Source organism: Fundulus heteroclitus, chromosome 6 (assembly GCF_011125445.2).
Source record: "Fundulus heteroclitus isolate FHET01 chromosome 6, MU-UCD_Fhet_4.1, whole genome shotgun sequence".
NCBI lineage: Eukaryota > Metazoa > Chordata > Actinopteri > Cyprinodontiformes > Fundulidae > Fundulus > Fundulus heteroclitus.
Window position 1 is genome coordinate 14842737 of NC_046366.1, and position 27126 is coordinate 14869862.

A 27126-nucleotide genomic window follows, 5' to 3' on the forward strand; every position below is an offset into this window, starting at 1 on the left:
GTTTTAATCTCCTCCCTTCTTCAAGGCCCCGTTAAACAGCTTCCTCTTAGCTCTCAGGCCCGTATCGAGACACTTCGAACGACATAGTACACTGTGGTTTTACCGGAGCAATGATCTAACACTATCTTAAGTGTCGCAGTGGACAGAGCGGGATGTGGAACGTGGCTGCAGAGGAGGACTATTAAGACACTCATTACCGCTGAAGAACCCAGGCTTTTAATGAGGGACTGGTATGACTGAGACAAGAAAAAAAACATGATAAAGCCAGTGATCATAGTTTTCCTGATCTTTGCAGGGATGTTGATGTTGACTGAAGGGAAAAAAGTAAGCTCTCTCTCGCTTTAATGTTTGTTTTTCCAGTGGATAACTCTGTTATTATTTATTGTCAAACCGTGTAACCACGTGAGCTAGATTAGTTCAGGAAACAACACTCTAGGTTTTGGTGTTTTCCTCTTACTACACAGGCTGGGCTCATTGCTGAATTATGGTGGTTTAACTGGGGGGGGGGGGGTGTTGCTGGTTGATTTGTGCAATTAAACAAATCTATATACAATGATGGCATCTTAAAAGCTTTCACCCTAACAATGAATGTTTTTCTGAATCAAAATTTTAATAACTTACAGTTCACCTTTACACTAAATATGTTGACTGAATTCCCCCCCCCTGGATTTCAAGATGAACACATTTTCAAGTAATTGTTTTATTGTTTTTCATACAATTTTATTATCAATATTAATAGTAATAGTATCAATAGTACAATAACAGTATTAACTGTTTAGTTGTGTATTCAATGCATTTTAGCTTGGATATACAGAGCTTTGGTTTGTTTGTAAGTGGACGCTCGTTGCCTTGACCGGAACAGCTTGCATTCGGTATAAAACTTGTCACAATTTGTCTGCACTTTGATGCATCTAATTTTTCCCACAAGTCTTCAGTGGATTTTTAAAAGGCTTTAACCCTTCAATTTAAATGACTTGATCTAGAAGGTTTTTCAGATTTTAAAACTTCCTTTACAAAAAAGTGCAGCACTGGTTAACTCAAATCAGTCGAATTTCTTCAGTAATGGCAAGTTGTAATATTCTTTGAGGAACTCTTTGAGGAGTTACTTATATAGTTTTTTCTAGAAATATTTTACTAAGATTTTACTCTGATTAGTGTTTTTTTTTTTTTCAAACAGCAGGCCGCCACATATATTTATGTATTTATGTATTTACAGTGCACATGCAATGGAATATCAAGATGCCACTGTAAAGGAGTAAAAGGCAACAGGGTAAGTGTAGTTTGTTGTTTTGTTGTTTATATATATATATATATATATATATATATATATATATATATATAGATAGATAGATAGATAGATAGATAGATATTACTTATTTTACTCTTCACTTTAAATTGTTTAGCTTTACTTTTATGTATGCATATGTGTAGAAGTAAGATTTCTTACCTTAAACACCTGGTATGTGAGGACCAAGAAAAGGGAGCATGTGAAAGCCTCACTTTCTAACTAATCTGGCACAGATCAACAAAGAGTAATATATAGGAAGAGCATTAACAAATTAATATCATCTATATTTCACATTGGAAAGTCTGAGTGTCACTAGTTGGGCCTGTTGCTATGCTGCATGTAAAGATCTCCTAGACACGGTGTCTGCAGTGATGAAAGTCCTGGAGGGGAATTTCTGATGAGACAAATCCACAAAGAGCTGCAGACACAGGAGGATTACACTCTCAGATTAATTTCATAGGACTTCTAGTGGTCTTCAGAAATGTGCTAGGGGAAACAATGATTTTGTCTGAGATGCTCCAGTCAGCTAATGTGGACCTCAGCGAAGCAGCCGACCTTACTGAAGCCCTGAGGCAGACTTTGGAAGACAAACTCAATGAGGAGAGCTTTAATAAGCTCAATGACTGAGGACAATGACTGAAACATGCAATAGTGGAAAGATGTCTACCTTTGCCCCCCAAAAAAGACCAAAACAAACATATAGCACACTGGTAGTCTTAATAATATCAACACTCCGACAGCAAACAACTTTCAACAAAGATTGAAGATTCCGTGATTCATGTTGAACATTCATGATGTACAGATGCTTCTCAAACTCTAGCTGTAAGAAAATGAGGCATATACAAGAATTAAGGTAATCATTCAATGACTTCCTAAAGGATGATTTAGTGTTTTTTAGTGGTTGAGACAGACGGTTCTGACTTACAAGACTTGAAAACTGAGATGTGCCATGCAATATTATCTCTTGAAGGAAACAAAGTAAATTACCAAGTGTGCCCAAAGTGTTCAGTCTGACTGGGTTTGTGACGTTCCTTGACATTTTTAAGGAGTTTTTCTAGGAACTAATTCTCTTGTGCAACATTGTTAATTATTTTGCTTGTGATTATTGCTGTGACTGCAGGTTTTCTACTTTAAAGCTTTTAATCCTGCGCTCAACTCGGGCAGATATTTATCTGATCAATCTAGCTATCCTGAGGATAGAGAATCAGCATCCCAGAGAAATAGTTTTGGATGAATCTAGGTGAGACATTTTGCTGCAGAGCACAACAACCGTTGCCTTCAGATCTCCTAAAAGTGATAGTTGAAATCAGTCCTGTACAGTAAATGAAAATAATTTTTCTTTATTTATTGAATCAGAATCAATCAGAATCAGACATACTTTAATAATCCCAGAGGGAAATTACTTAAATATTACTTATTGTATGTTCCTTTTGGGGAAACTATTTTTCATATTTGTACATACAAAATATCTTTGTTTTCTAAGGAGGAATAATGTAACAGCAAATTATTTAAAACTATTTTTGTGGATACTTTGGTGACTTTATTTCCATACAGAGGATTTTCACATACTTCACTGAGAAGTGCCAGCATTGCCACTCTGCCTAGCCCTCATGCCGCTCCTTTGCCCCCCGACATAAACATTTCTACAGGCAGCATTTTTGTGTGTTCTGTCTTTATTTTTACATTTCTCTTCCATACAAACACCCATGCATTAATCACACAGGGTGAGAAAGGTATTCCAGGAGATCCAGGTCCTTCTGGACCAGGGGGCCATCCAGGACCCGTGGGTCAACCTGGACCAATGGGACTAAAGGTATAACTTCTGCCACACTCCCATTATTCTCCCTGCTTCTGTTGTATGCTATACTGTCACTCTGTAGTATAGATCCCATAGATGAGAATTGCCCAGAGATGGTGATAGATTGCACTGCATTTTGTGATACATTTAGCAACACATCTTCCAGGAGCTATAAGATTAATCATGGGTTGCATTCTTTGATAGGGCAACCCTGGGTCTGATGGACCAATGGGACCGAAAGGCAATCCGGTAACATGACTGTATTTAAAAGCTTAGTGAGTTGTTGTTTTTCCCCTTAACACCAGAATATAGCGTCTTTCCTTTTCCTATTCCAGGGACCAGACGGCAAAGTGGGCTTTGCTGGATCTCATGGCTTACCAGTTAGTTCCCTCATGCTTTTCTAAAGCGCAAAAACCTTACCTAATGTGTTCTGCAGCATTCCATACATATCTGCTGTTAACCTTTTCTGAAAGGGTGTTCCAGGTTTACCCGGGCCTCTGGGAACCCCTGGATACCCAGGCTGCAATGGAACAGATGTGAGAAAATATTTCATTTCCACACATTTTTATTTGTGCCTTTCCTGTTTTGACAAAAGTCATTTTCTCACAGGGAGACGCTGGACTTCCTGGTCTTCCGGGAAATCCCGGTGTTTCTGGAAAGCAGGTAAGAAGTTAACATCAATACTTCCTGCACTGAGTAAGCTTTACTACCTTGATGAATAGTCGTGACTTTTTTTTTTTTTATTATACTTTATAGGGACCTCCAGGTCAGCTTGGTCCTAAGGTAATAAACTGTATGTTATGCTGTCCCAAGCTCTTTGTTTAATCCTTGTTTTATCCGGGAAAGGCGGAACAGCAAGTTTGCTACAGAATAATTATCTTTTAGGAGGTGGAAGTTCTTGGAGCATCATGAAAAACAACTTGATGCAGCAGAATTACTGTCACGCCTTCTCCCTGCTCCCTGAGCTAATTTTGTATAAGGTCCATTTGAGACCAATCACTTTTTTTAGAGGTCGTTTTCTCTCCCTTTACCACACAGTTCTGTGTTTCCATCGTATACAGCATAGTACTGGTTAATCCTAAAGATAATTATCACAATAAAAACTTTATTGTAAACTGCTGAGTGACCTCATAAAGATAGATGAACAGCGTTGTTTGATAAGTCTTTAGGTGATGTTTTAAATTTTTGGATCTGTAGACTCTGCAGTTTGTGTAGACCAGAACAGCAGATTTATCAGGGGTCTCGTATGTATATATTGAATGGTCGCTCTCTGTCAACATGCCAGGGCCTTAAACGACTGTGCTCCTGAAACTTTCCCTTCCTCCAGCTTTTACACAATGATCCTTTTGGGAAATAATCCACTTTCAATGTATTCAAGATTGTGCATGTAACACTGTCTTGGACCCCACAAAGGGCCACTTAAAATTCAAATCTGTCTTGTCTCAGAATCACCAGAGGTGGACAGAGAAGGAAGATTTAAAATGGTTCTGACACGTTTGCTTTTAAAACTGAAAATATAAAACGGAGATCAGATGCCTAAAGTTTAATATTAAACTGGCATTGTGATTGTTGTTTGTCTGTTTGTCAGGGCAATTCTCAGGCAACAGCAGGTCCAATGCCGGGGCCACAAGGACCACCAGGAAGAGATGGGAAACCGGTAACTTCGTAAATGATACAGTACTGATTAATGAAAACAGTTTTAGTCCAACCATATGCTAAATACTCCAAATATGAAATATGTATAGATTGGGAAAATCTCTTCCTTACATTCCAGGGTTCTCCAGGCTTGCCAGGAGAGGATGGACTACCTGGGGACATTGGACCAAAGGGACCTCAAGTATCTATCTATCTATCTATCTATCTATCTATCTATCTATCTATCTATCTATCTATCTATCTATCTATCTATCTATCTATCTATCTATCTATCTATCTATCTATCTATCTATCTATCTATCTATCTATCTATCTATCTATCTATCTATCTATCTATCTATCTATCTATCTATCTATCTATCAATCATGTAATGCTTGATCCAAATTTCTCTATTCCAGGGGTCTCCAGGTAACCTTGGAGCTCCAGGAGCCAAGGTAATGCTGATGACTCTTTCGTTTGTTTGGCACATACTCTATGCATTACGCTGAGGAAAACGGTGTCAGTATTTTTCTTTTTACTGAGATTAAAACCCAAAGCTGCAGCTGCAGAATCTTTTGTTTGTACTCCTTCCCTCGTTATCAGTTTTTATTCCCAGGCGTGAAAGACTAAACTTGGACCCCTTGTGGTTTTGGTTCCTAGCATGGGATTTACCGCAGGGTCCAGTTATCAGGATTAACACAGCGTGAATCTTCACAAGCACTGCCATCTCACAGCTGCGTACCATGTCTATAGTGATTTAGGATTTGTTTTTATCTTGGAATGTACATCATTTTAAAGCTGTAGGTGATTATAGAGCAGTGCTTAAATGTGGGAATGGATGGATGGATGTGGTTGTTTATTTAAAACACGTTTCACATGCCTGCCTCAATCATGCAGGGCCAGGGAGGAGCCCCAGGAACTCAAGGACCACAGGTAGTTTCTTTCTTTGACTTCCTGTTATGATGATCAGACATAACTAAACTTAGTTTATTTTATGTAGGGTATGCGAGGTCCACCAGGCCCACCTGGGCTCCCAGGCAGCATTAAGGAGTTTTTCACTGGGAGCTTGTCATTAACGGTATAGTAAAAGGCTTTATTTATTCATTTATTACAATTCATTTGTGTAATGCAAACTGCTGTTTCAATTTTGCGTTAATTACCATAATTTCACAGTTGGACCGCTAAAACCCGAGGGATTGCAGATACACATGATGCAACATGTGTGTCCACCCTCTTAGAGTTTCAGTATCAAACACCAAAAAGAAATCCTCCTCCTAACCCTAACACACTTCTCCAGCTATTCCAAATTATCTGGTGGCAAGAAACCAGTGGATATTAACTATTAACTGACTGAAATGCAAACAAACTGGAGCAAAGACATTTAAAGAGCAAATGTAAGAACTAATATTAATTAGAGAAAGGTTTTAAAAATGTACAATAATAGTTTTGTGTTCATAAGGATACCCCTGAACAGCCTATGTACAAAAACTGACTTTTAGTTTTTCTTTAGGGTCATTCAAAAGGCAAATACTTTACCTGCAGGCACTAAGCTCTAACTTCAGTTCCATGTGTTAATCAGGGTATAAAAGGAGACAAAGGAGATGTCGGACACAAAGGATGCAAAGGAGAGCATGTAAGTTTCTCTTTACATTTCACAAAACTAAAAGTCTCTGGCCATGGAACTTTGGAAATATGTAATTATTTTTAAAAGGATGAGTTGTCTTTATTATTGTCATTGCTCCATCCTTCCTCAGGGAGATCCTGGTGAAAGCAACCACACAAAAGGCCAAAAGGGAGACCGAGGAAACCCAGGTCCAGAAGTAGGAAAAGATTTGTACATTTCTTTATCTATACAGCCTGCCTTCTACCTCACTTTGCAGTTCCATAACGCCTCAGAATTAAATAAATAAATGTGACCAACAGAGGGCAGTAGTGCAGCATTGGCCTTGCCATTCAGTTCTGCTTCTGGAGCAGAAACTAAACTCTGCCTAGTTTAGATTAGTAGTTCCATAACCTACTCAAAACTGACCTGTGTGGTAGGAAGACTACCACGTGAACTAAACAATTTAACAATTTAAAATATGCATTTAAATTACAATTATCTATGTTGACTACTGTTTGTGCTGTCTTGATAAACAAAACTTTTTGCAAGAATAAGAATGCAAGGCTTCAGAGTCTCACTAAGTTAAAGCATGTTTTAGTTAGTTCACGTCGGTATGAATTATTTTATTCACAGGGAAAGCCGGGAAAGGACGGTGAACCTGGCAAAGGTGGATTCAGGGTAATCTCTGAGTTAGTTTATCCATAACAAGAAGTTTTTTTACTGTTTTATCTGCGTTTTGCAAGTTTTGAATACAATGCAGTTCTGCTTAGGGAAGACCTGGGCCCAGAGGGGATCACGGATGTCCAGGCACACAAGGAACAATGGTTAGTCAATCAGCCTACGTCCATCCATTTATCCATCCATCCATCCATCTATCCATCCATCCATCCATCCATTTTTGATTGCATCCTGTTTTTTAGGGTGGAAAGGGAAACAGGGGGCCCCCTGGTCCACCTGGAAATGTGAGTTTGCACTAACATTCATTGTATGTGCATATATTGTAAACAAAATAATAAAAAAAACAATTAGGAAGAAAATGTTCCAATTTCCAAACTGGAAGAATGATTTAAAAAAAGCCTCAAAATGAAAAAGAGATTTATCAACAACCCTGACCATAAATTTCAATATGGCTGCTGTGCTTCAAAAACAATGTCATGACTTCATATCTAGAACACGGGGAGCTTAAAAAATTGCAGGAAACCTTTGGGCGTACCATTTGTGCAACTGTTTTCAGATACTTGGGACGGAACCACTCAAGGGGCATATTGGAGATCCTGGCCCTCCAGGACTTCCTGGGTTCCCTGGGCATCAAGGTAGATGAACATATTTGCTGACAAATCAGCAAATAGGAAAAGACTGAATTCATTGAGTATCATGACACATAATGATCAATGTTTTTTTTCTGCACTGTAATTTAAAACTAGAAATCATTGCCTTGTTGTTTAACAAGCTTTATAAAATTGTACACTAAAATATTTTTTAGGCATTATAGGTTTTCCAGGACCCACTGGACCTCCAGGTGGGTGTGCAGGGCAGGCAATCTCACTGTTAGCATTAGATGTAGTTACTGCCATATTCAAAATATATTCTTCTTCTTCTCAAATTGCCTGTATATAGGCTGTGGATTTGGGGTTTATGTACCCGGCAAGCGTGGTTCCCCGGGCCTCCAAGGGCACAAGGGAGAACTTGGAGATCCTGGGGGTATTAACCCAGGACCTCCAGGGCTAGATGGTGATCCTGGTGATCAAGGGCCTCCTGGAGACCAAGGCCCACCTGGACCCTTTTCAAACAAAAGTAAGTGAAAAATGTGCTTCTCAAAACAATAAAAACAACTATTTCCTCTGAGTAACATTTACCATAAGTGGAGAGGAACGCAGTGCTGTGAAAAGTATTTGCTCTTTTGAGATTTCTTCTGTTTTTTTTCTTCTTTTTTCCGAGTAAACCTAGTTTCCAAATGAAAAGGGAAAAAACCTATCCAAACTAACTAGCGCCTATGAGAATATATAATTGCGCACCTTGTTAAATCATGAATTGATTATGACTAACCAACCTTTTGGGACTTCTGAGTTCAATTGTATAGGCCCCAAGCTGGATGGAAATCACTTTAATAGAACCTTGTCTACAACATGAAGCAGGCTATATTCCTTCAAATACCTCTGTAAATTGGAAAAAGGTTTATTATTCCAATTCCAAAGCATAGTAAAAGCCAACACTTTGCAAGCATAGAAATCAGGGAACAGTGGTCAATCCTCTAGCCTCCACTAGCCTACCAAAGGTATACACGATTGTATCAACGACTAATCCGGCAGATGGCCAGAGATCCCGGAACAACATTTAAAGCACTGCCACCCACAGCTATCACAGTGATAAGAAAGAGACTGGTGAAAACCACTTCTGGCTAAAAACTAGAGCTGTGTTAAAAAAATATATATATATTCCAGTTCTGAATCGATTCTCATACTAATTCCTAATAATTGATTCATATTACCAAAGATCGGTTTAAAAAAAATGTCACTGTGAACTTAAATGTGTGAGCCAGCATGCTCGGCTTATGCTCCACTCCAGGCGGTTAACTTTTAATGTCAAATATTTAATAATGCACCAGGTTAGTGTCCAGATTTAGTGTCCCTTGGGGATTAATAAAGCCTTTTAATTGAATTGCATTGAAATGGCAGCTGCAGATATTTAACCTGCCCAGCCAGATTGACAATGTGTAGCACACTACCTCATGTGTTTGTGAAGACAAACACATGAGGTAATGTGTGCCACACTTTCAGGGAGATGGTTCGGTTCTTACAGCCGCCATTAACTACCACTACTACAGGGTACTATCTACCACAAAATGCTGAGAATAGTATCTCCAGCCATCGGTTTATGACCTAAATTGAAATGCGCTTGAGTTGTACAGCAGGAAAATGACCTGAAGGACATCAGCAAGTTCACCTCTTTATTGTTCAACAGATATTAAATGAAGGCCTGGACAATTTCTGAAATTAAATCCAGTTGAAATGATGTTGCTCAGCCTTTGTATGACAATTTTTGAAAACGAAAAAAGACAATTTCTCTTTTTTTCTTCCAAGTGTGTCCAACCCTGCAGGGTTTTACAAGGTATCCATAATCTGAAACAATCAATCAAGGCTATATTATAGCAAATCTGCCTCAATTCTAAATCATCATTTGAAATAACCTTTTTGTGTTTGACCAGGTTACCATGTCCTATTAAAGTTTATTCTATTTGAAACATTTAAGTGTACAAAGCAAGACCTGAAGAAACCCATAAAGGGGCAAATATTTTTTTCACAGGACGGTGCACTGTAAAAAGATTATTATTACTATTATTATTATTTTCGAGTGATCAAAGTATTTTAACAAGGTTTCGTGATCAAAGAGCATTCATAGCACATGATTTCTTTGACCAGCACAGTTACATCCACGCGGATGAAAGGTGCCATAGATATTTGAATGTCATGAGCCATTGTCAATATGAGATTCATTGCTTCTTTTTTCAAACGAATATGTATAATAGTTAAAAGCCTGAATTGTTATTTGCATCAAGGTCACAATATTTGCTGACATATGTTTTAATGACATTGAACATCTGTTTAATAAAAGTGAGTGACAAATGCATATGTAAAAACTTTTTTTTTGTGCAATGATGAAACTAATAAATTTTTTTGGTGCTGCTTTTAGCTAACTGTGTCATTAAGGGTCTGCCTGGAATCAGGGGAAAGAAAGGTTTACCAGGACCTATGGGAAATCCTGGGGAAATGGGGAATACAGGTAAAACATTTGTGTTTAACTGGCATTCAATTTATCATCTGTTAGTTTCTATCATTAATACCAGTAGTTGATAGTGTAATAATAAGTAGTATATCACCTAATTTATTTTTCCTGACTTGCTGAACATAACAGGAGAGAGGGGGGAGCTCTGCCATAAGTGTGGATCACCAGGACCACCAGGTCCCCAGGGTCCACCTGGCCTTCCTGGTACGACTGTTCATTGCATGCATAGAAGGACGATATTTAATCAGAAATGTAATATCCTGTACGAGTGATGAATTGACACCCCTTAGAAAAACTCTACATATATCTGGTTTCACTCAGGCACTAATCAGGGACCAGGTGAAAAGGGTGATACCGGCTTACCAGGTCCTACAGGTTCACCTGGGCCACCAGTAAGAAAATGCATCATTAAGAAATTGTGAATGTATCTTATGTATGCAATGTATCTTATTTTTTAGATAAACGCTTTCATGCCAAACTATTCTCAATCCATTCAGTATAATGTGATACAATATATATATATATATATATATATATATATATATATATATATATATATATATATATATATATAGAGAGAGAGAGAGAGAGAGAGAGAGAGAGAGATAGATAGATTGATTGATTGATTGATTGATTGATTGATTGATTGATTGATTGATTGATTGATTGGTTGAAGTCAGGCCTATCAAGTCACCTAAAGTGGGTGGAACACAATGGGTAAATCTGCTAAACCCAAACTCTCTTACTGGACTGCCAGACAGAGAGGCATGATGAAGTTCTCCAGAGAACACGTCTCCACTGCTCTACAGTCTAGTGGCAGCATGCTTTACACCACTGCAGCCAATGCTTTGCGTTGCTTTTGGTCATGTTAGGCTTGGAAGCAAGGCTGTCTATGCACCGTTCTTGAGCTATTATGAAGGCCGCATGAAGTCAGTTTGTCGCTGTTTGCTTTTAGAAAGTTGGTGACCTCTGCACACTATGCGCCTCCTCCTCAGCATCTGCTGGCCTTGCTCTGATTTAACGAGACTCACCATATTGTGGCTGAGTTGATGTTTTTCCCCCACCTCTTGCACTTTGTTTTGATACCTATAACAGTCATCTGTGAAATATTTAGTAGCCACATAATTTGCCACCTGCACACGAGTGGCAAGATTGTGATAACATGGTAACATTCAGCTTGACCGTGAGAGTCGCCCAGAGCAAGTCTGCTGGCTCGGGGCTGTAATTTATATACCTGTGGCCATGAGAGTGGTTGAAAAAGCTAGATGTAAGGAATAGGATGGTTGAGTGAATAGTTTTGGCAATACAGTGAATGTTCTGATAATTACTACATATATGTGACTTTTTTTTCTTCTTTTTATCCTAAAGGGCCTTATGGGTCTAACAGGATTGCCAGGCCAGCCAGGGCAAAAGGGAGACCCATATTTACACGACTCTCCAGGGTTCAAAGGGAAAAAGGGAGAACCAGGACCCCCTGGCAGTCCTGGTCCAGATGGCTCTCTTGGATCTACAGGATTACCAGGAAAAAAAGGCACTAAAGGGCCTCCTGGGGAGTTGGTAATAATTTTGACAGTTTGTTATGCACAAGTCTTATTTGGTTATTTAATGTTTCAAAAATTGTGGGCCATTTGGAACACCTTTCTAATCAGGTCACTTCCCCGATTTAGCGTCATCGCACTAGCGTAGAAGGAGACCGTGGTTTTTCTGGTCCACCAGGACCTTTGGGCAAACAAGGACCCGTTGGCTACCCTGGACCAGAGAGTTATGGACCTCCTGGACTACCAGGGATTAAAGGAAACACTGGTGTACCTGGTTTGCCAGGAGAGCCAGGAAATACAGGTTGGAAAACAGTGGTCATTCCAATTTGTACAAGAATCCAATCACATAAAATTACCCAAGTGGACAAAGCTCCATTTTGTTTACTTGTAGGCCAAAAAGGGGAACCTGGTCCTTTGTGTATATACAAATCTACCCCAGGACCACCTGGGTTTAAGGGTCTGCCTGGCAATGTAGGAAGCCCAGGTAATCATTGTCTACCAGCTTGTTGTCAACACAAGCGGATAAATCATCTCTCGCTATTTCCAGTTTGACAACAGAAAACTGAATATTGTTTTTGTTCTGACACACAAATCCTCCAGGTGTTCAAGGGGAGCCAGGTGTTCCAGGAAAGCCAGGCAATGCAGGACAAAAAGGAGACAGAGGAGACTTGTTGCTTGACGGACAACCGGGGTTCCCAGGGCAAAAAGGTCATGCGCAAAGGATTTACAACTTGCTCAGCTTTACAGAGGAAAAGGTCAATTTAGGTCGAATATTTTGTGCCTGTATAATACATGTTTTGATTGTGATTGTTCAGGTGACAAGGGGAAACCTGGATCTCCAGGGACTCCAGGTTGGGGTTTACCTGGGCAGCCTGGACCTCAAGGTCCTCCTGGTGCCCCAGGAGAAAAGGTCTGAAGTCTAAAGTGAAATATCCATACAGTATATAAAGGATCGTACCTGCTGTACAATGGTAGACATTTACATTCGGCAGACATTCCTTTCGGTTTTTCGTGGATTAAAAATACAAGATTCATAACTACTAGATTGTGATTCAAACAGGAAGATTTATCATAAATGATTTATTTAGCAAGAAAACAGTTGACATGTTTAGGAAGGGGTTATTTTTTCTGTATTCTAGATACTTGCCGTGTTTCTAAAGTTTTGACTAAAGGAATTAGTTATCGCATCTATTAGGGTGACGATGGCCATGGACACCCTGGCCTTCCAGGTCCTCCAGGACCACCTGGTGAAAAGGGAGCTCCGGGGCCTGAAGGTGATCCTGGGATTCCTGGTCATTCAGGAAATCCTGGAACAACTGGCAAGTCTGGGCCTTCAGGAGAAAAGGGTAATTATGAGTGAGAGTTTGAAATTTACAATAATGATAAGGATGTATTTATTCACGCACATAATGTGAATTGTAGATGAGCATTTATTTGTTATCCATAATTTTATCCTTCCTGTAGGAAGAAAAGGTTTAGTTGGACTTCCAGGGCTTCCTGGAAGCAAAGATTTATGTAAAGGTTCACCAGGACCGGAGGGATTACCAGGACCAGTTGGTTATCCAGGACTTACAGGTGAATCCATTCTTGACGTGTAATATAACAACCCAATAAATACATGTAAAATGTACCTAATACGCAAGAGATTTAATGTAAAATTGTGTTCTGTATAATAGTATAGTCTCTTTTAATATCTGTTTTGTTTTGTTCTTCAATTCATTTTCCAAGGAGTTAAAGGCTTGCCTGGAGAAAAGGGAAACATTGGCTCACCTGGGGTTGGTTCACCTGGTCGTCAAGGTGATCCTGGCCCTTGTGGATTGGCAGTTGTTGGTCCACCTGGGCCTACAGGGCAAAAGGGGAAAAGGGCTCAAAATGGCGCGCCTGGTCAGCCTGGTAATGCAAATGTTTAACTTATCTTAGTCTATGTATCCATCTGGTCTTCTAGTTGTGAATGTTTGTCCATTTTCCTGCATAGTTTTCTATGCTCCTTGACATTTTATTTTATATTTTAAAACTTTACATCCACAAACATGAATGTCTTGAATGTGAAAGACCAACACAAACAGTTGTTTACTAACGAAATGGGGGAAAAAGCATGCAGTCTTTATTATGGCAAACGTTGTGTTAGTGTGTCACACCCCGGTAAAATATATTCAAGTAGAAAAATATATATATATATTTTTTTTAAAAAGAAATCTACAACATCAGTCGCCGAACTGTTGATTTCTTGGATTTCTAATAGTCGTGAATGTGCTCCCAGACACATTGAGTCAACGTTAGCTGCTTTTCTCAGGTTCTGAAGGAGTCTCTCTTCCAAGCTATCCTATTGGGGCTTAGATCCACAGTCTGATTCTTCTCAAAGAATCATCTTACTTAACCCTAGATATGTTTTGTGTAGCAGCAACAAAAACCAAACAAAGAAAACGTGATGCCATTAATTGCAAGCCAGGCACATGTCAAGACTGGTTTGTCTTCAAGATAGAAAATGTTAAATATGTTTTAGACATATTTGTTTGTTTAACAGTTCATTTCAAACATCATTTTAATAATCCGAATGTCAGAACTATTATGCTACTGTATATAAAATGAATACAAGCATAGTGCAAAAAAGCGTGATTTCATACATTTTCATTAAAATGTCTTTTTTAGGACCAAGAGGAGAACCTGGACCTGATGGTATTTCAGGACTTGGTCCAGAGGGAAAGCCAGGGAATGTTGGAAAACCTGGATTAAGAGGTAAGTGTTATGCATTATTACACTCATCCATTTACCACTCTGGTTGAGGTTCCAAGCTCTCGTTTCCACCTTCATAATTTCCCCCATGCTGGTGACGATATTTTTCTATAGTTCACAGGTGAGATTCTGTCAAATTCTTTATGACCATTTTACAGGAGACCCTGGTCCTGATGGAGCTAAAGGTCACCAAGGAGGTCAAGGCATGGATGGTAATCCAGGCGATAAAGGCCCTCCAGGACCGTTATGTCCTCCATGCGCCTATGGGCTTCCAGGAGACCCTGGAGAACCAGGTTGACTTATAAAGAGTTTCTAATACAACAATAATTTCACATCCAACTACATTTTCAGGGTGACATTGAAGAAGATATGAATGATTTGGTGAACACATAAACATACGACAGGTTCCACAGGTTCTTGATCCGACTGAGAATCATTACACTGTCGCTCACATACTAGTGTCTATTAGCTTCTCAAGGAGTGTTTGTTTGGACATCTATGCAAATTGTACAGCTCTTTAAGTTTAGGATTTCATTTCTTTTGTATGTATCTCTGGAAATACTTGTCTTATACATTCATGCTATCATGGTCGTAACGGATGATGGGTATGGGTGGGACGTGTCCCCCCCATCCACTCACACTTTTACATCTGCTATGACCGTTTAATCTGTTATCTACATGTTGTAACGTGTTTTTCCAAGCAGTCTTTAAACGCATCTGCCCTGGATCACAGACGGGAGACGTGCAGCAGATAAGCAGTTCTTAACAATGTGTGTGGGTGCGCACGTGTGTCAGCAAACCAGCCAGAGCCAACAAAAGGCACAAAACATTATCCATATTTTTCTAAATAAAGCGTGTAAGTTGAGTAATGTTGCATGCACGATGCAGATAAAGATAAATGATGATTTGGTAGTACATGCCAGTATGCTAAGCTACTTGGAAAAAATACTATTGTTACCTCTGTTACATTCCTTGCAAGTTATTTAATGGCGAGACTATACACAACCCTCTTACATTTCTGTGTAGAACTTATGTTCACTGTGGCTTTCCACATGTTTAAAATAAATCTTTACTGCCACAATAGCAGAGTCAGGGAGAGCAGAAGCAGTGGATGATGATGCTGGGTCTTCACAGGTAAGGAGAGGCTACAACATATTGGGTAAATATAATCAGGGAGAGCTTGCAGACAGCGATAGAGCAGGAGATGGATCTTTGTTTGATTTAGTTGTTAAATATTTATTTACAGATTTTATTTGGCGTCTGCATTATTTGCGTTTTTAAAGGAAGCAGGAATATGTCCTGCCATTTTTCTCGATCTTGATTAATTTTGTTACATTTGACTACAATATCGATTTTAGTATTGTGTCACTTCCGATGTTCGTGCCAATAAATTAAATTATGGGGCTTGTTACCATTACCTTGTCACTCCCATTCCATATTGTGTGATAAATTTGTGCCATGTCCAATTGCTAATGGGATTTATAACATTTCCTTATGATTCCTGTAAGAATATAATTACAATAATTTGCTTATAGGAATATTGTTTTACCAAACATTTCATGATCAGTGTTTTCATTTAGCACCTCATGATCTGGCTACTTGCCTTGTGGATGTCAAAGGGCCAATGTGTTAACTAAACCAGAGGTTGGCAGATAAAAGCTTTGAATTTGTTAGTATAAAGCAGCGGCCCTCAAACTGGGGTCCACAAACCACGGGTCGGTGGTCCAGGAAACACATGTTGTCGGGCCTGAGGGGGCACTGTTGAGGTTGCATCAGGGTTGACTTAAGTAACACAATGAACAAATATTTAACTTCGTCCACTTCATCAAGTAAGGTAAAAGCCAAATCAGCTAAAATTAGGAAGAATGACAAAAGTTGCATCGAGTTTGGCTTTATCCAGAAAGAGGATCTAATCAAATCTCTAATAGGTGTATTTAGAGATATTTTCAAAAACATACATAATTCATAATGTATTTAACAATACAAAAGGCTGTTTAAAAATACTATTAGCATGAGGAATCTAAAGGGGTTGTTGGAAAAAATGTTACCGCTGCTAAGGGGTCCCTGGCCACGAAAAGTATGAGAACCCCTGGTTTAAAGAACTAAAGTTAGTCCGCCCAGTGCTGTACTGTGGCTGTTGGTAAGTATGTGCTTCCTTAGCTACTAAGGAAGTAGACCTTTGAAAAAATGTGTCCCCCTCACTTCTGTGATGACACACTTGCATGCAATTACAATGAATTTTTTTTACATCATCCGGTAAAATGACTGCTACCTGTATTTTTGGTTTGAGCATCAATTTTCTTCAACAACTAATGGGTATTAGCACACTTTTTGACCTCTTAGGGAGTGTTTTCTCTAATATGTTCATGCAATTGCACAGTAATTACATCGTACAGTTATCTGTCTTTTCTGACTTGAACATTTAAATCTTTTTCCAATGCTAAGGTCTATTTGCATGCTTTTTTAATTAGATGAATGCTGAGACTATTCTTGTTCTGTTTCTGTAAGGACAACCTGGTTTACAAGGTCTTGCTGGAGATCCTGGAAAATCTGGACCAAAGGGACAGAGAGGAAGAATTGGACATCAAGGGGATCAAGGGCAAAGAGGTTCACCAATGATGGATTTTAGTTAGCCATTGTTTCAACCTGAAAAACTTTAACATGCTGATTTTCAGACGTTATTCATTCTGTGTTTGTTTACAAGTCCAGGTCCTCCTGGTGATGCCGGTATTGATTGGCAAGGACCATCCCAAGGATGCCAAGGACCAGATGGAGCCCCAGGAGACTCTGGTCAGAGAGGTCCTGCCGGTAAGAATTCCTCCATTTGAGACTTTATACATGATGTTACTTTGTAACATCCTCAAAATAGTAGTTTGTTGTACTTCCCACAGGGCCCAAAGGAATGAAGGGAGATCCTGGAGTTCAAGGAGGGCCAGGAGCAGATGGTGTTTCAGGTCCAACGGGCTACAAAGGAGCTGCTGGAGAGCCAAACTATGTGCATGGACCCCCTGGACCCCCTGGGCAGAAGGCACTCATGACTTAACAGAGATTTTTGATTAGGATGCTCTATATGTTCTATGCTGTAAAACATCCATCAGGACATAAACTCAGAACTCCAATTGTTACAAGAGTCTGTGGGTGTTTTTGTTTTTCTTCTTCCTCCCATTATGCCAGGGTGAACCAGGGCTGAGCACAGATGGCATGTTCAAGGGACAGAAAGGAGAACCTGGGACTGAAGGAAAAGTAGGTCCTCCTGGAAACCCTGGAACCAAAGGAAACCCAGGACCTGATGGAACAAATGGTTATTGATCCCTATCTTTAATGTTAAGCAGCTTTTGATAGAGTTTACTTTTTTTTGTTTTTGTTGTTAGTTTTCAGAATCTTATTTTTTCTTCACATTATGGTTGTTCTTTTTCTTCATCACCTTCTTCCTTATAATTTATTTGTCTTTCCCACTTTCTGGTCCAGGCTGCAAGGGCATTCTGGGGCCAACTGGCTCCGACGGCCCTCCAGGAATTAAAGGACGCAAAGGACCCACTGGACAACCAGGTATCCATGTTATGTCCTCTGGTGTCAATGGTACCAAACTCTATAGTAATAGAGTTTGGTCGTGTGGCCAAAAAAAGATCACAATTTTATATCTGTATTAACCAGTTCTGAAATGTATCTGTCCAGTTTCTAGAATAGCATATTTTTCTAAACTAATGAAAATAAAGGAAATGATCCCTCTTAATCTGCAATAGACTGGCGACCTGTCCAGGGTGTACCACGCCTCTCGCCCCATGACAGTTGGAGATAGGAACCAGCACCCCTCGTGACCCCACAAGGGATAGACGTGTTAGAAAATGGATGGATCCTTATTAATAACTTACTGCATTTTAATTAGTATAAACTAAACAACACAAATCTCTTTGGATTGTGGAACGTTGTTGATTTGAATGCAGTAATGAAGGAAACTACATCATATTAATAATAGGACAGAATTTATACAACACTTTTTTGGTCATACTGACTAATTGTAGAACATTACACAATAGTCAGTTTCACTCACTAAAAAATACTTTAAAAATACTTAGATAATGGTTTATTTTATGGCCCCTCGACCCAAGTCACAAATTCTGTATGGCTGGAAGTGGAGGGACCCTTCCACCATGGGGCCAGGACAACTGACCCGGTTGCCCCCTATTGACTTTTAAAGCCTACTTTTATCATTGCAATAGTGATTTTCTGTTTCTCACTAAAATCTTATAAATTATTTTAATTGTTCTACCTGAAACTACTTTTGTTTCCTTGATACTTTCCTTTTTTTTTTTTTTTTTATTCAGGCACTCGAGGCCCACCAGGCCAGATTGGGGACCATGGTCCAAAAGGAAGCCAGGGCCTTGATGGCATCCCTGGGTCCCCAGGTCAAAAAGGGGACACTGGTAACAAAATCCAGCTTTAAGGCTCTTTCATTGTATACAGCTGTGAAGGATTTATGATTCTGGCTTCATAAGCTGATTTACTACAATCGAAGCTCACTTTTCCATCCATCTTTCACCTGCAGTTGTAATAGGAGCATCACCAGGAAGGCCTGGTGATCCGGGTCCACCGGGTGAGTCAATGAAACAAATAGTCTCAGAATGTTCAACTTAAAAAGATTTATACTTTGTCATATCTGACAAGTTGAAATATTATAATAATTAAATATCATTGATGTGCTTTGATTAAAACCCAACAGGATTAAAGCACTGCTCCACTCCTTTTGCCTTTTACTATTATTCAACCATCATTATAGGCTGGAATGAAATATTTTACCGTTTTATTGTCTCTCTCTGCATCCATGCACATGTCTCACTGTGCAATAGACTGCAGTTGTCCTGCTGATTGGAAGGAAATTATACGAATTTATGTTGTTCACAAATGAATTCAAGGCCCAAAGCGGCAATATGATGTTTCAAAATTAAATTCTATAATATTTATGTTTTGCCCACTTAGTTTGGGGGTTGTTTGTAGTCTCAGTTAACAAACAACTAAATGTTTGAATTATAAACATCGAAAGCAACTTATTGTAAAGTTTTTCTGGGATTTTCTTCTGTAACAAAGGTCCTCCAGGGGACACTGGTCCACTTGGCTTGTCTGCTCCAGGGAGTCCAGGAGCAACAGGGGACAGGGGGCTCCCAGGTCTACCTGGACATCAAGGGGTAAAAGGACAACCAGGAAAATACGGGACCTGTGTTCCAGGGCCTAAAGGTGATCGGGGATTACCTGGCCATCCAGGAAACAAAGGTGAGTATATTGTCCTGGAGAATAAGTCCACCTATTTCAGTACAGCGACACATTAATTGTTTGATTTCAACATAGGCTACCCAGGCCCACCCGGTCCTCCAGGTCCCCCAGTGTCATGGCTTAAAGGCGACAGAGGATATCCAGGTATTTTAGGACAACCAGGTAATAGGGGGCCCCAAGGTGATCCAGGCCCTCGAGGTCCACAAGTAAGTGTTAGTTACATTTCCTTTACCACCAAACAAAAAGACTGAATGGTGCATTTGTACTAATGCTTTTGTTTTTGTTATACAGATGTGTAAACTGTATTCTGTTTTTGTTTGTGATTTAATGATTTAAATGTGTGATTTCTCTGTAACTGGAACTGTTACATAAATCCTGATTTATCTGTAGTTGTGTAAAAGAGGCCAGAATTCATTAGAAACGTTTTCTGTGTACACTGCTGCTTGTGTGTGGTTATGTAAGAAGTGTTAAATCCAAGCCTTACAGCATGACTTACAAAGTATAATCTTTTACTTTTTCTGTCCCTTATGCCTTTTAAGGGTCCACCCGGTATATCTGGATCCCCAGGACCGAGAGGAGACCCTGGTCCCTCTGGGATGCATGCCCCCCCTGGTAATCTATCATCTTTCAACTGCACACAAAAGTGTGATCTATCACTGCAAAGAGTATGGGCGCACAACTGATTTATGTTCCAGCAACAGCGACGAAATGCTTAGAACTTGGAAAACTGAAGACAAAGAAAAATAAGATTTATGAGACTTCATTTTGCTTTTGTCTGCAAAATCTGCTCAAGTGATGCTTATGCAGGAGGATGTGAGCGCAAGCTAATTAATTTAAAAACATCTTGCCATGTTCCATCTCATAGGCGACAAAGGAGATCCTGGAAATGTCCCAGGTCCACGTGGTCTGCGTGGGACCAAAGGCTCTCCTGGACCCCCAGGTCTGTCAACAGTTTTTAATAGTACAATGATATTTACTCAGTCTAAACATTCTGAAATATAATGCAGTGTCACTCATTTTTTAACAAATAACATTAATAATTGGCTTCTGTGTACTTGAAGGGCGCAAAGGTGAGCCGAAATTTGTTCACGGAATATATGAACCAGGATCTGTTGGCTTATCTGGCCCTAAAGGCAAACAAGGACTCCCAGGAGACACTGGCCCACCTGGATCAATGGGACCTCCAGGTGAGCAGTTGCACGATAGTTCAGTGAATACTAAACAATATTTTGAAGGTGTTTGTATAATTAAGATTTTTGCCATTTATACTCTCGAAACCATTTCCAAACGTGACTTTTAGAACTATAAATCTCTCAATCCCAGGACCGCCTGGTGTCAAGGGACCGCATGGAATTAGCCCAGATGGTCCTCCTGGATTCACTGGCCACAAAGGAGACAAGGGAAAAGCAGGACTGCCGGGTTGGTTCTTTGTTTGTTTGTTCCTGTTCTTTAGTCTGCACCTATTCATCAACAATTATCATTAAATTACTTGATAGGAAGATTATGTATTCACACTAGAGTGCTTCGGAGTTTGCTAAGAACACACAAACTCACCACTTTGTAATGTGAAACTGCCAAGTTTGGCTCAGTGAGATTAGTTGTCTTCCAATCGAAATGTTGTGGGTTTGAGTCCAGTTTCACACTGAAGAGCCAAACTGTGACAATGCTATGTCTCCCCCTGTGGACGTGTGGATAGCACACGTTTTTCAGAGAGACTGGGTTAGCCAGTTTCTTACGCTGCCACAGGAAAAAAGTTTTGAGCGTGCAGAAGTCGTGTAGCTAAGAATTACGATATACGATTACGATGTCAGGGGTCGGAGTACAATGGAGAGAATTGTTCGAGATATTTGAAAGACAACAATTGCTTTATTACAGCAAAGGTATATGCAATGCCCAAATGTACAGCATGCTGAACCTTAAAAGAGACTTCAGCAGCAGGCAGCCACACTGAGGAAACTCCTGTCAGATAAGAACATGAAACTGAATCTTCAGTCCACACGGGCTGATCAAAAACATTTGGGAAATGTTGCATTAGTCTGTGCCAGATTCAGATAGGATCTAAATTTGGCATTAACATTAGTAAAGCATGGATCCATCCTTGCATGTAGCAATGGTTTAGGCTGGAAGTGGTGGAGTAATGCTGTGATGGATAGATTATTGGAACACTTAGGGCCTCTTAGCTTAATTGAGCATTATCTAAACACCACTGCCTACCTCAGTATCATTATTGGTTATCAGTATTTTTAACGCAAAAGGGGGTCCAACCTTTTACTATCAAGGTGACCTAATAAAGTGGCCACAGATTTTTTTCTGGCTCTAAATCCTCTCTTAAACTTTAGCTAGCTTCATTAGCTTAAGCGGTTATTTTTTTTTTGTTTCTTTTAAGTATAGGTGCAACTCTGAAAAACTCTGAAAATTTGCACAAACATACATGGAAAATCCTAAACGCTCAACCCTAATTAAAGTTGCCTTTGTGTTATGTTGTACATTAATATGCTCTTCAGGTCAATTAGGCAGCCCAGGAATCTCTGGTCAAAAGGGTCTGAGAGGTTTGCCTGGGAGAACAGCTGCATGTCATGATGATGGGTTCCTGATGGCCAGACACAGCCAGACCATTAAGGTTCCTGACTGCCCTAATGGCACGAGTCTCATCTATGCTGGTTATTCCCTCCTCTTCATCACCGGAAATGAGAGAGCTCACGGCCAGGACCTTGGTATGAAGACGAGGATCCACGCATCCAGAAACAATGTGTATTTTATTGATTATGGTAATCTGTGTCTTTAATTGGGTCACCATAAAACATTGCCCAAATGTTTCTCTTCTAAAATCTCAGGAACAGTGGGAAGCTGTCTCCCTCGTTTCTCCACCATGCCCTTCCTGTTCTGTGACACAGAAAGTACCTGTCGCTACGCTTCTCGTAATGACTACTCATACTGGCTGTCCACTGATAAGCCCATGCCTGCCAACATGGTTGCCATCACCGCTGATAAACTTGCCCCCTACATCAGCAGGTCAGGCAAGAATATGCACACACATTCACCACAGCATTATTCGAATCAAAACAAAACTCCTCACTGTTTTATCTATTGAAAATATATACAATATTAAATGAGAGGTCTAGTTTTGCTTCTTGTTGCATTTTGTCATAGTGGACTAAATCTTTCCTGTTTTTGACAAGCTATGATGACCTAATTTATTTATATCTCCTAAATGACAGAATGATGGGAGAAAGAGTTATCTGAGGAATATTTGTTACTTTCTTCAAAGACAAGAAACTGCATACAGTCCCTAGTATTTGATATAACTGCCTTTCAGAGCTAATGACTTGTCATTTCAGCTTCTAACAATGGTAAGCTGAAATTTTGTCCCATTCCTCCCAGCTTGAATAAATCTTTTCTGCTGTGCCTGCAAATTTCCAACTATACCTAGACCAGGCCTTTTTGATCGAGCCTCTTAAACATTGGCTACACTTTCATTGACCCACTTTGTAACTAATTTGTCAGAATGTATAGGGTCATTGTCCATTTGGAAGACTCAGTGGTCTTTCTCAAAATGTAATGATGATCGTTTTGGCATCATTTGCCAACTGTAGTCTAGCTTTTCCATGTTGCTTTTTTTTATAAATCCTTCATACAAAGGGGGTTTCTAGCCCCTTTTGGTCCAGGTCTAGCTTCACTATGCATAATGTCATGGAAATGGAACGCAGCAAAACCCTGCTCTGGCTCCCTGAGCATGACCCATAGCCCCAGAAAGCTCCCCAGTTGCTGCACAGTTACAGCCCACAGGTCCCTAAGGGAGGAGTTAAATGCAGAGGACAAATTTATTTGGAATGTACACAGTTTCAATAGCATATAAATGTGGTTGTTATGATTATTATTATCAGATAATTATATTTGAATTTTTTTTTACCTTTCCAAAAAAAGAGTTAAAAAACAAAACAGGACTTTTTTCCCAAGTTTGAAGACGTTTCGCTTCCCATCCAGAAAGCTTTCTCAATTCAAATGTCTGGAGTAATGTGGAGCTCCAAGCTTTCTCCACACTACTCCAGACATTTGAAATGAGAAAGCTTTCTGGATGGGAAGCGAAACGTCTTCAAATTTCGGAAAAAAGAATTATCGTGACCTGGATGACTGAGAATCAGCTTATTTTACCTTTGTTTTGGGGTCTATTCATAAGATAAGATAAGCTTTATTGATCTCACATTGGAGAAATTCACTTGTCACACATTGGCTTAGTGATAAAAAGAAGGAAAAGGTGCATAAGGTATAAACAGTGGGTCCATATATATATACATTTGGGGTGACTATGTACATTCAGGGTGGCTTATATACAATTGGATTGACATTGTACCTTAAGTGGTACCAGGTAAGGAACAACAGTGAGGTAGTGCGGTGGATCAGGGACAATAAAACTCAGGACCTTTTGTTTTGGGGTCTATTCATAAGATAAGATATGATAGACCATAGACTATTGGTAGTCGATTGTCCAGTCAGCCTTTCATTTTAAAACTTATTCCCCTCTGGAACACAGGACCCACCTCCTTTCTGAACAAGTCACATGCTTCCAATGTTTGTGCATCATTTTCTGAACAGATCAAAGTGGAACCTACAGGCATCTGTAAATTGTTAACAAGGATGAACCAGACTCGTGAAGATCCACATTTCTTGTTCTGTCATCTCTCCTAAGTTTTTTTTTTTTTTTCCATGATGGATATCACAAAAGGAAGAAATGTATTTAAGGTCTTGTCTTAAAATACATCAACAGATGTCGGTCAATTTAACTAAAATGTTGTGAATTAACATATCAGAAGCTTAAAAGCATGACATCATCTGGCTTTCCCAAATAATTTAAGAGCTTAGCCGACATAAAATTCTGACTGTGAAAAAACTACTAGATGTCAAAATTGTCATTATAATGGAATGCAATGAATAGAAATAATTTATGTAATCCGAAAACAGGACATTTTTAGTCAGATGTCATCACAGACTATGCTGAGATGTTTGTCTTCATACAGTTATATTTGAGAACTTCTTTTTTTTTTATCTCATCACCGCTCTTTGCTTACATTTGATTTAGGTGCTCCGTATGTGAAACCACCTCCAAAATCATAGCCATCCATAGCCAGAACACTCTGATACCTGAATGTCCCAGGGGCTGGGAGGCCATTTGGACTGGTTACTCATTTGTCATGGTAAGAAGGCAAGCGTTTTAGCTCCTGCTTGGTCCTATTAGTGTTGGCTTCACGTTTTTTGTCAAATACAGTCAAACATGTTTCCCTGTGGAAGTAAATTCTTTATTTGCTCTACACTCTGAACGGCAACAAACAGGAGAAGTAGTAATACAAATTTAGGAAAAGTACAGAGAAAAGAACCGATAAGAGCTCAGATAGCATTACAAAAATATAAATACAGTATTTACAATAATACAAAAAAAAGTGATTTTCCAAATGTTTTTAATCGGCTGTTTGCAATGAGCAGAGCAGGATGTGCATAATAAACAAGTAAGATTCGTAGAAATAAGTACTGTACATGATTAGAGAGAACTGTCACCAGTTTAGAAATCTGATGACTGAGGGGAAGAATGGGTTCTTTGGTCTGGAGATCCTGCATTTCACACCAGGACATCCATGCATTGGACACCATATTCTGTGTTCTTTAATCATTATATCTTTCAGCAAACTGGAGCTGGGGCAGAAGGATCCTCCCAACCCCTGACGTCTCCTGGGTCATGTATGGAAAATTTCCGCCGAGTGCCATTTATTGAGTGTCACGGCAGAGGGACCTGTAATTACTTCCCTGATTCCTACAGTTACTGGCTGGCGTCTCTTGACCCAAACAACCTGTTTAGGTAAACTGTTTTATCAGTGATGGATATAATAATTCAGATGTGTGATTCAAATTTTTGGATAACATATTTAGCTTCTACTTTTTGTGCCACATACACTAATAATCTCAGTCCACTTCCCAGTTGTTGCCGATTTTTGTTTTTATTTTATTTATTTTAGTTTTTTGCTCAACTGTCTGAAAAGATCACTCTTTTATTCATTTCACTTGAATCTAAACTATTAAATGTTCCTTTCTTTTTTTTAAGCAAACCATAATTTCTCGTATTTTTATTCCTGTTTCTAACTACATCCTTTTCTCGCTCCTGTAGTAAACCGGTTCCCCAGACTGTGAAAGGATTTGCTCCAGAAAGAATCATCAGTCGTTGCCGGGTCTGCAAAAAAATAACCTGACACCCCGGCACTGGCACAGGCCGGAGAAGATGCTTAAAATCACAGTGTGTGAAAATGATTACTATTTTATAGACATTATGCAAATGCACAAAATTTTATAGATGTGGTGTGCTTCACCACAAGGGTGCTGTGACTACTATACCGTAAATAATGAGTGTTTTTTTTTTTTTTTATTCGCCTCAATTTAAATGATTTTTTAATTTTCTTTTTCGTGTTCTGTGTCATTTTGGTAATACGTGTTACAAGGAGGGCATTTGTGCCCTAGCAAGCCTAAACTTTGGCAATTTATAGCATACGTAAATAATGAATGTGGATTGATTTTACTTTCTTTTTATCCTTTCAACATCTGTTCAATTCTAATAAAAACTGAAATTGATAATAATATGAATTTTATTTTCCAATTTTCCGGTATGAAGTATTTCATATTTGAGCTGAGATTTTTATATGGTTTACTTTGGCTTCTGATAGTATGAGGATGTTAGTATTTCCTATACTTTTACATAATCATACTTGATGTCCAGGTTCTTTGGTGATTTATTTGTCTGCTTCAGGACATAACCTTAGTCGTAGCTGAAGGAAAATAGGAACTTACCTCTTAGAAAACTACGGCACCTTAGGTTCATGGATTACTTTACAGCCGATTCTCAATAACCCTGTAGGGTATTGGTTGATGCATATAGGTAGCAACGTGGATTCCTCCATATTTAGGTTCAGGATGTCGGGCAGCTGGAAAAGGAAAAACTTGTTGAACTTTGGCTATTGATGTTCAACCCAAGCTCAAGAAAACAGTTCCTCAATCAAAACCCAGTTTCTCTTGGTAGTCTGAAAGATATGTCAAAGAATCATCATTACAGTTTCCATGCAGATTTATATATATATATATATATAAAACAAGAATAATAGCTCAGAGATGAAGATTAACATTAAAAATCAATACTCAACATTTTCATACATTGATTTATTTTCTTTTATTGCATTTAGGAGCACATTCATTTATTTGTCAAACTTGTTATTGGGCAAATCATTTATTTATTAAAGGTGCATAGTGCAAGTTTTGAATTTAAATATTATTTATTTTCTTTCCAATATATGGCCCTACAATTGCCCAACATGTCAAATGAGTGATCCTCTATTTACTGCAGTTGCGTCTAGTCTAAAGCATCCATTAGACAGATCATGAGAAAGTGATTCAAAACTGATATCTGTCACGTTTTGTTCTGATGACCCGAACACACTACACACA

General features: G+C 39.1%; 1 protein-coding gene across 1 annotated transcript; it reads left to right on the forward strand.

Annotated features, from left to right (window-relative positions):
• Positions 1-120: 120 nt before the first annotated feature.
• On the forward strand, positions 121-26276 carry LOC105935907 (collagen alpha-1(III) chain). Its single transcript, XM_021323580.2, has 52 exons — positions 121-324; positions 1217-1270; positions 3012-3101; positions 3291-3335; positions 3422-3466; positions 3560-3622; positions 3696-3749; positions 3843-3869; positions 4675-4743; positions 4861-4923; positions 5142-5177; positions 5620-5655; positions 5723-5800; positions 6302-6355; positions 6477-6542; positions 6959-7003; positions 7096-7149; positions 7246-7287; positions 7560-7638; positions 7809-7844; positions 7943-8119; positions 10016-10105; positions 10238-10312; positions 10430-10500; positions 11477-11665; positions 11776-11947; positions 12038-12130; positions 12247-12354; positions 12462-12556; positions 12842-12992; positions 13111-13221; positions 13375-13539; positions 14296-14382; positions 14538-14672; positions 16888-16986; positions 17089-17187; positions 17271-17407; positions 17554-17680; positions 17848-17928; positions 18705-18803; positions 18926-18973; positions 19465-19647; positions 19723-19853; positions 20187-20259; positions 20513-20587; positions 20709-20834; positions 20971-21066; positions 22152-22361; positions 22482-22659; positions 24725-24839; positions 25323-25495; positions 25802-26276. Exons 1-52 carry the CDS (start codon positions 256-258, stop codon positions 25881-25883), a joined length of 4956 nt encoding a protein of 1651 aa, XP_021179255.2. The 5' UTR covers positions 121-255; the 3' UTR covers positions 25884-26276.
• Positions 26277-27126: the final 850 nt, after the last annotated feature.

Coding starts and splice junctions, on each gene's coding strand:
- LOC105935907 (XM_021323580.2), top strand. CDS start 256: ATGATAAAGCCAGTGATCATAGTTTTCCTGATCTTTGCAGGGATGTTG. Junction 3,623..3,695: donor CAGGCTGCAATGGAACAGAT/GTGAGAAAATAT, acceptor ATTTTCTCACAG/GGAGACGCTGGACTTCCTGG. Junction 6,356..6,476: donor AAGGATGCAAAGGAGAGCAT/GTAAGTTTCTCT, acceptor ATCCTTCCTCAG/GGAGATCCTGGTGAAAGCAA.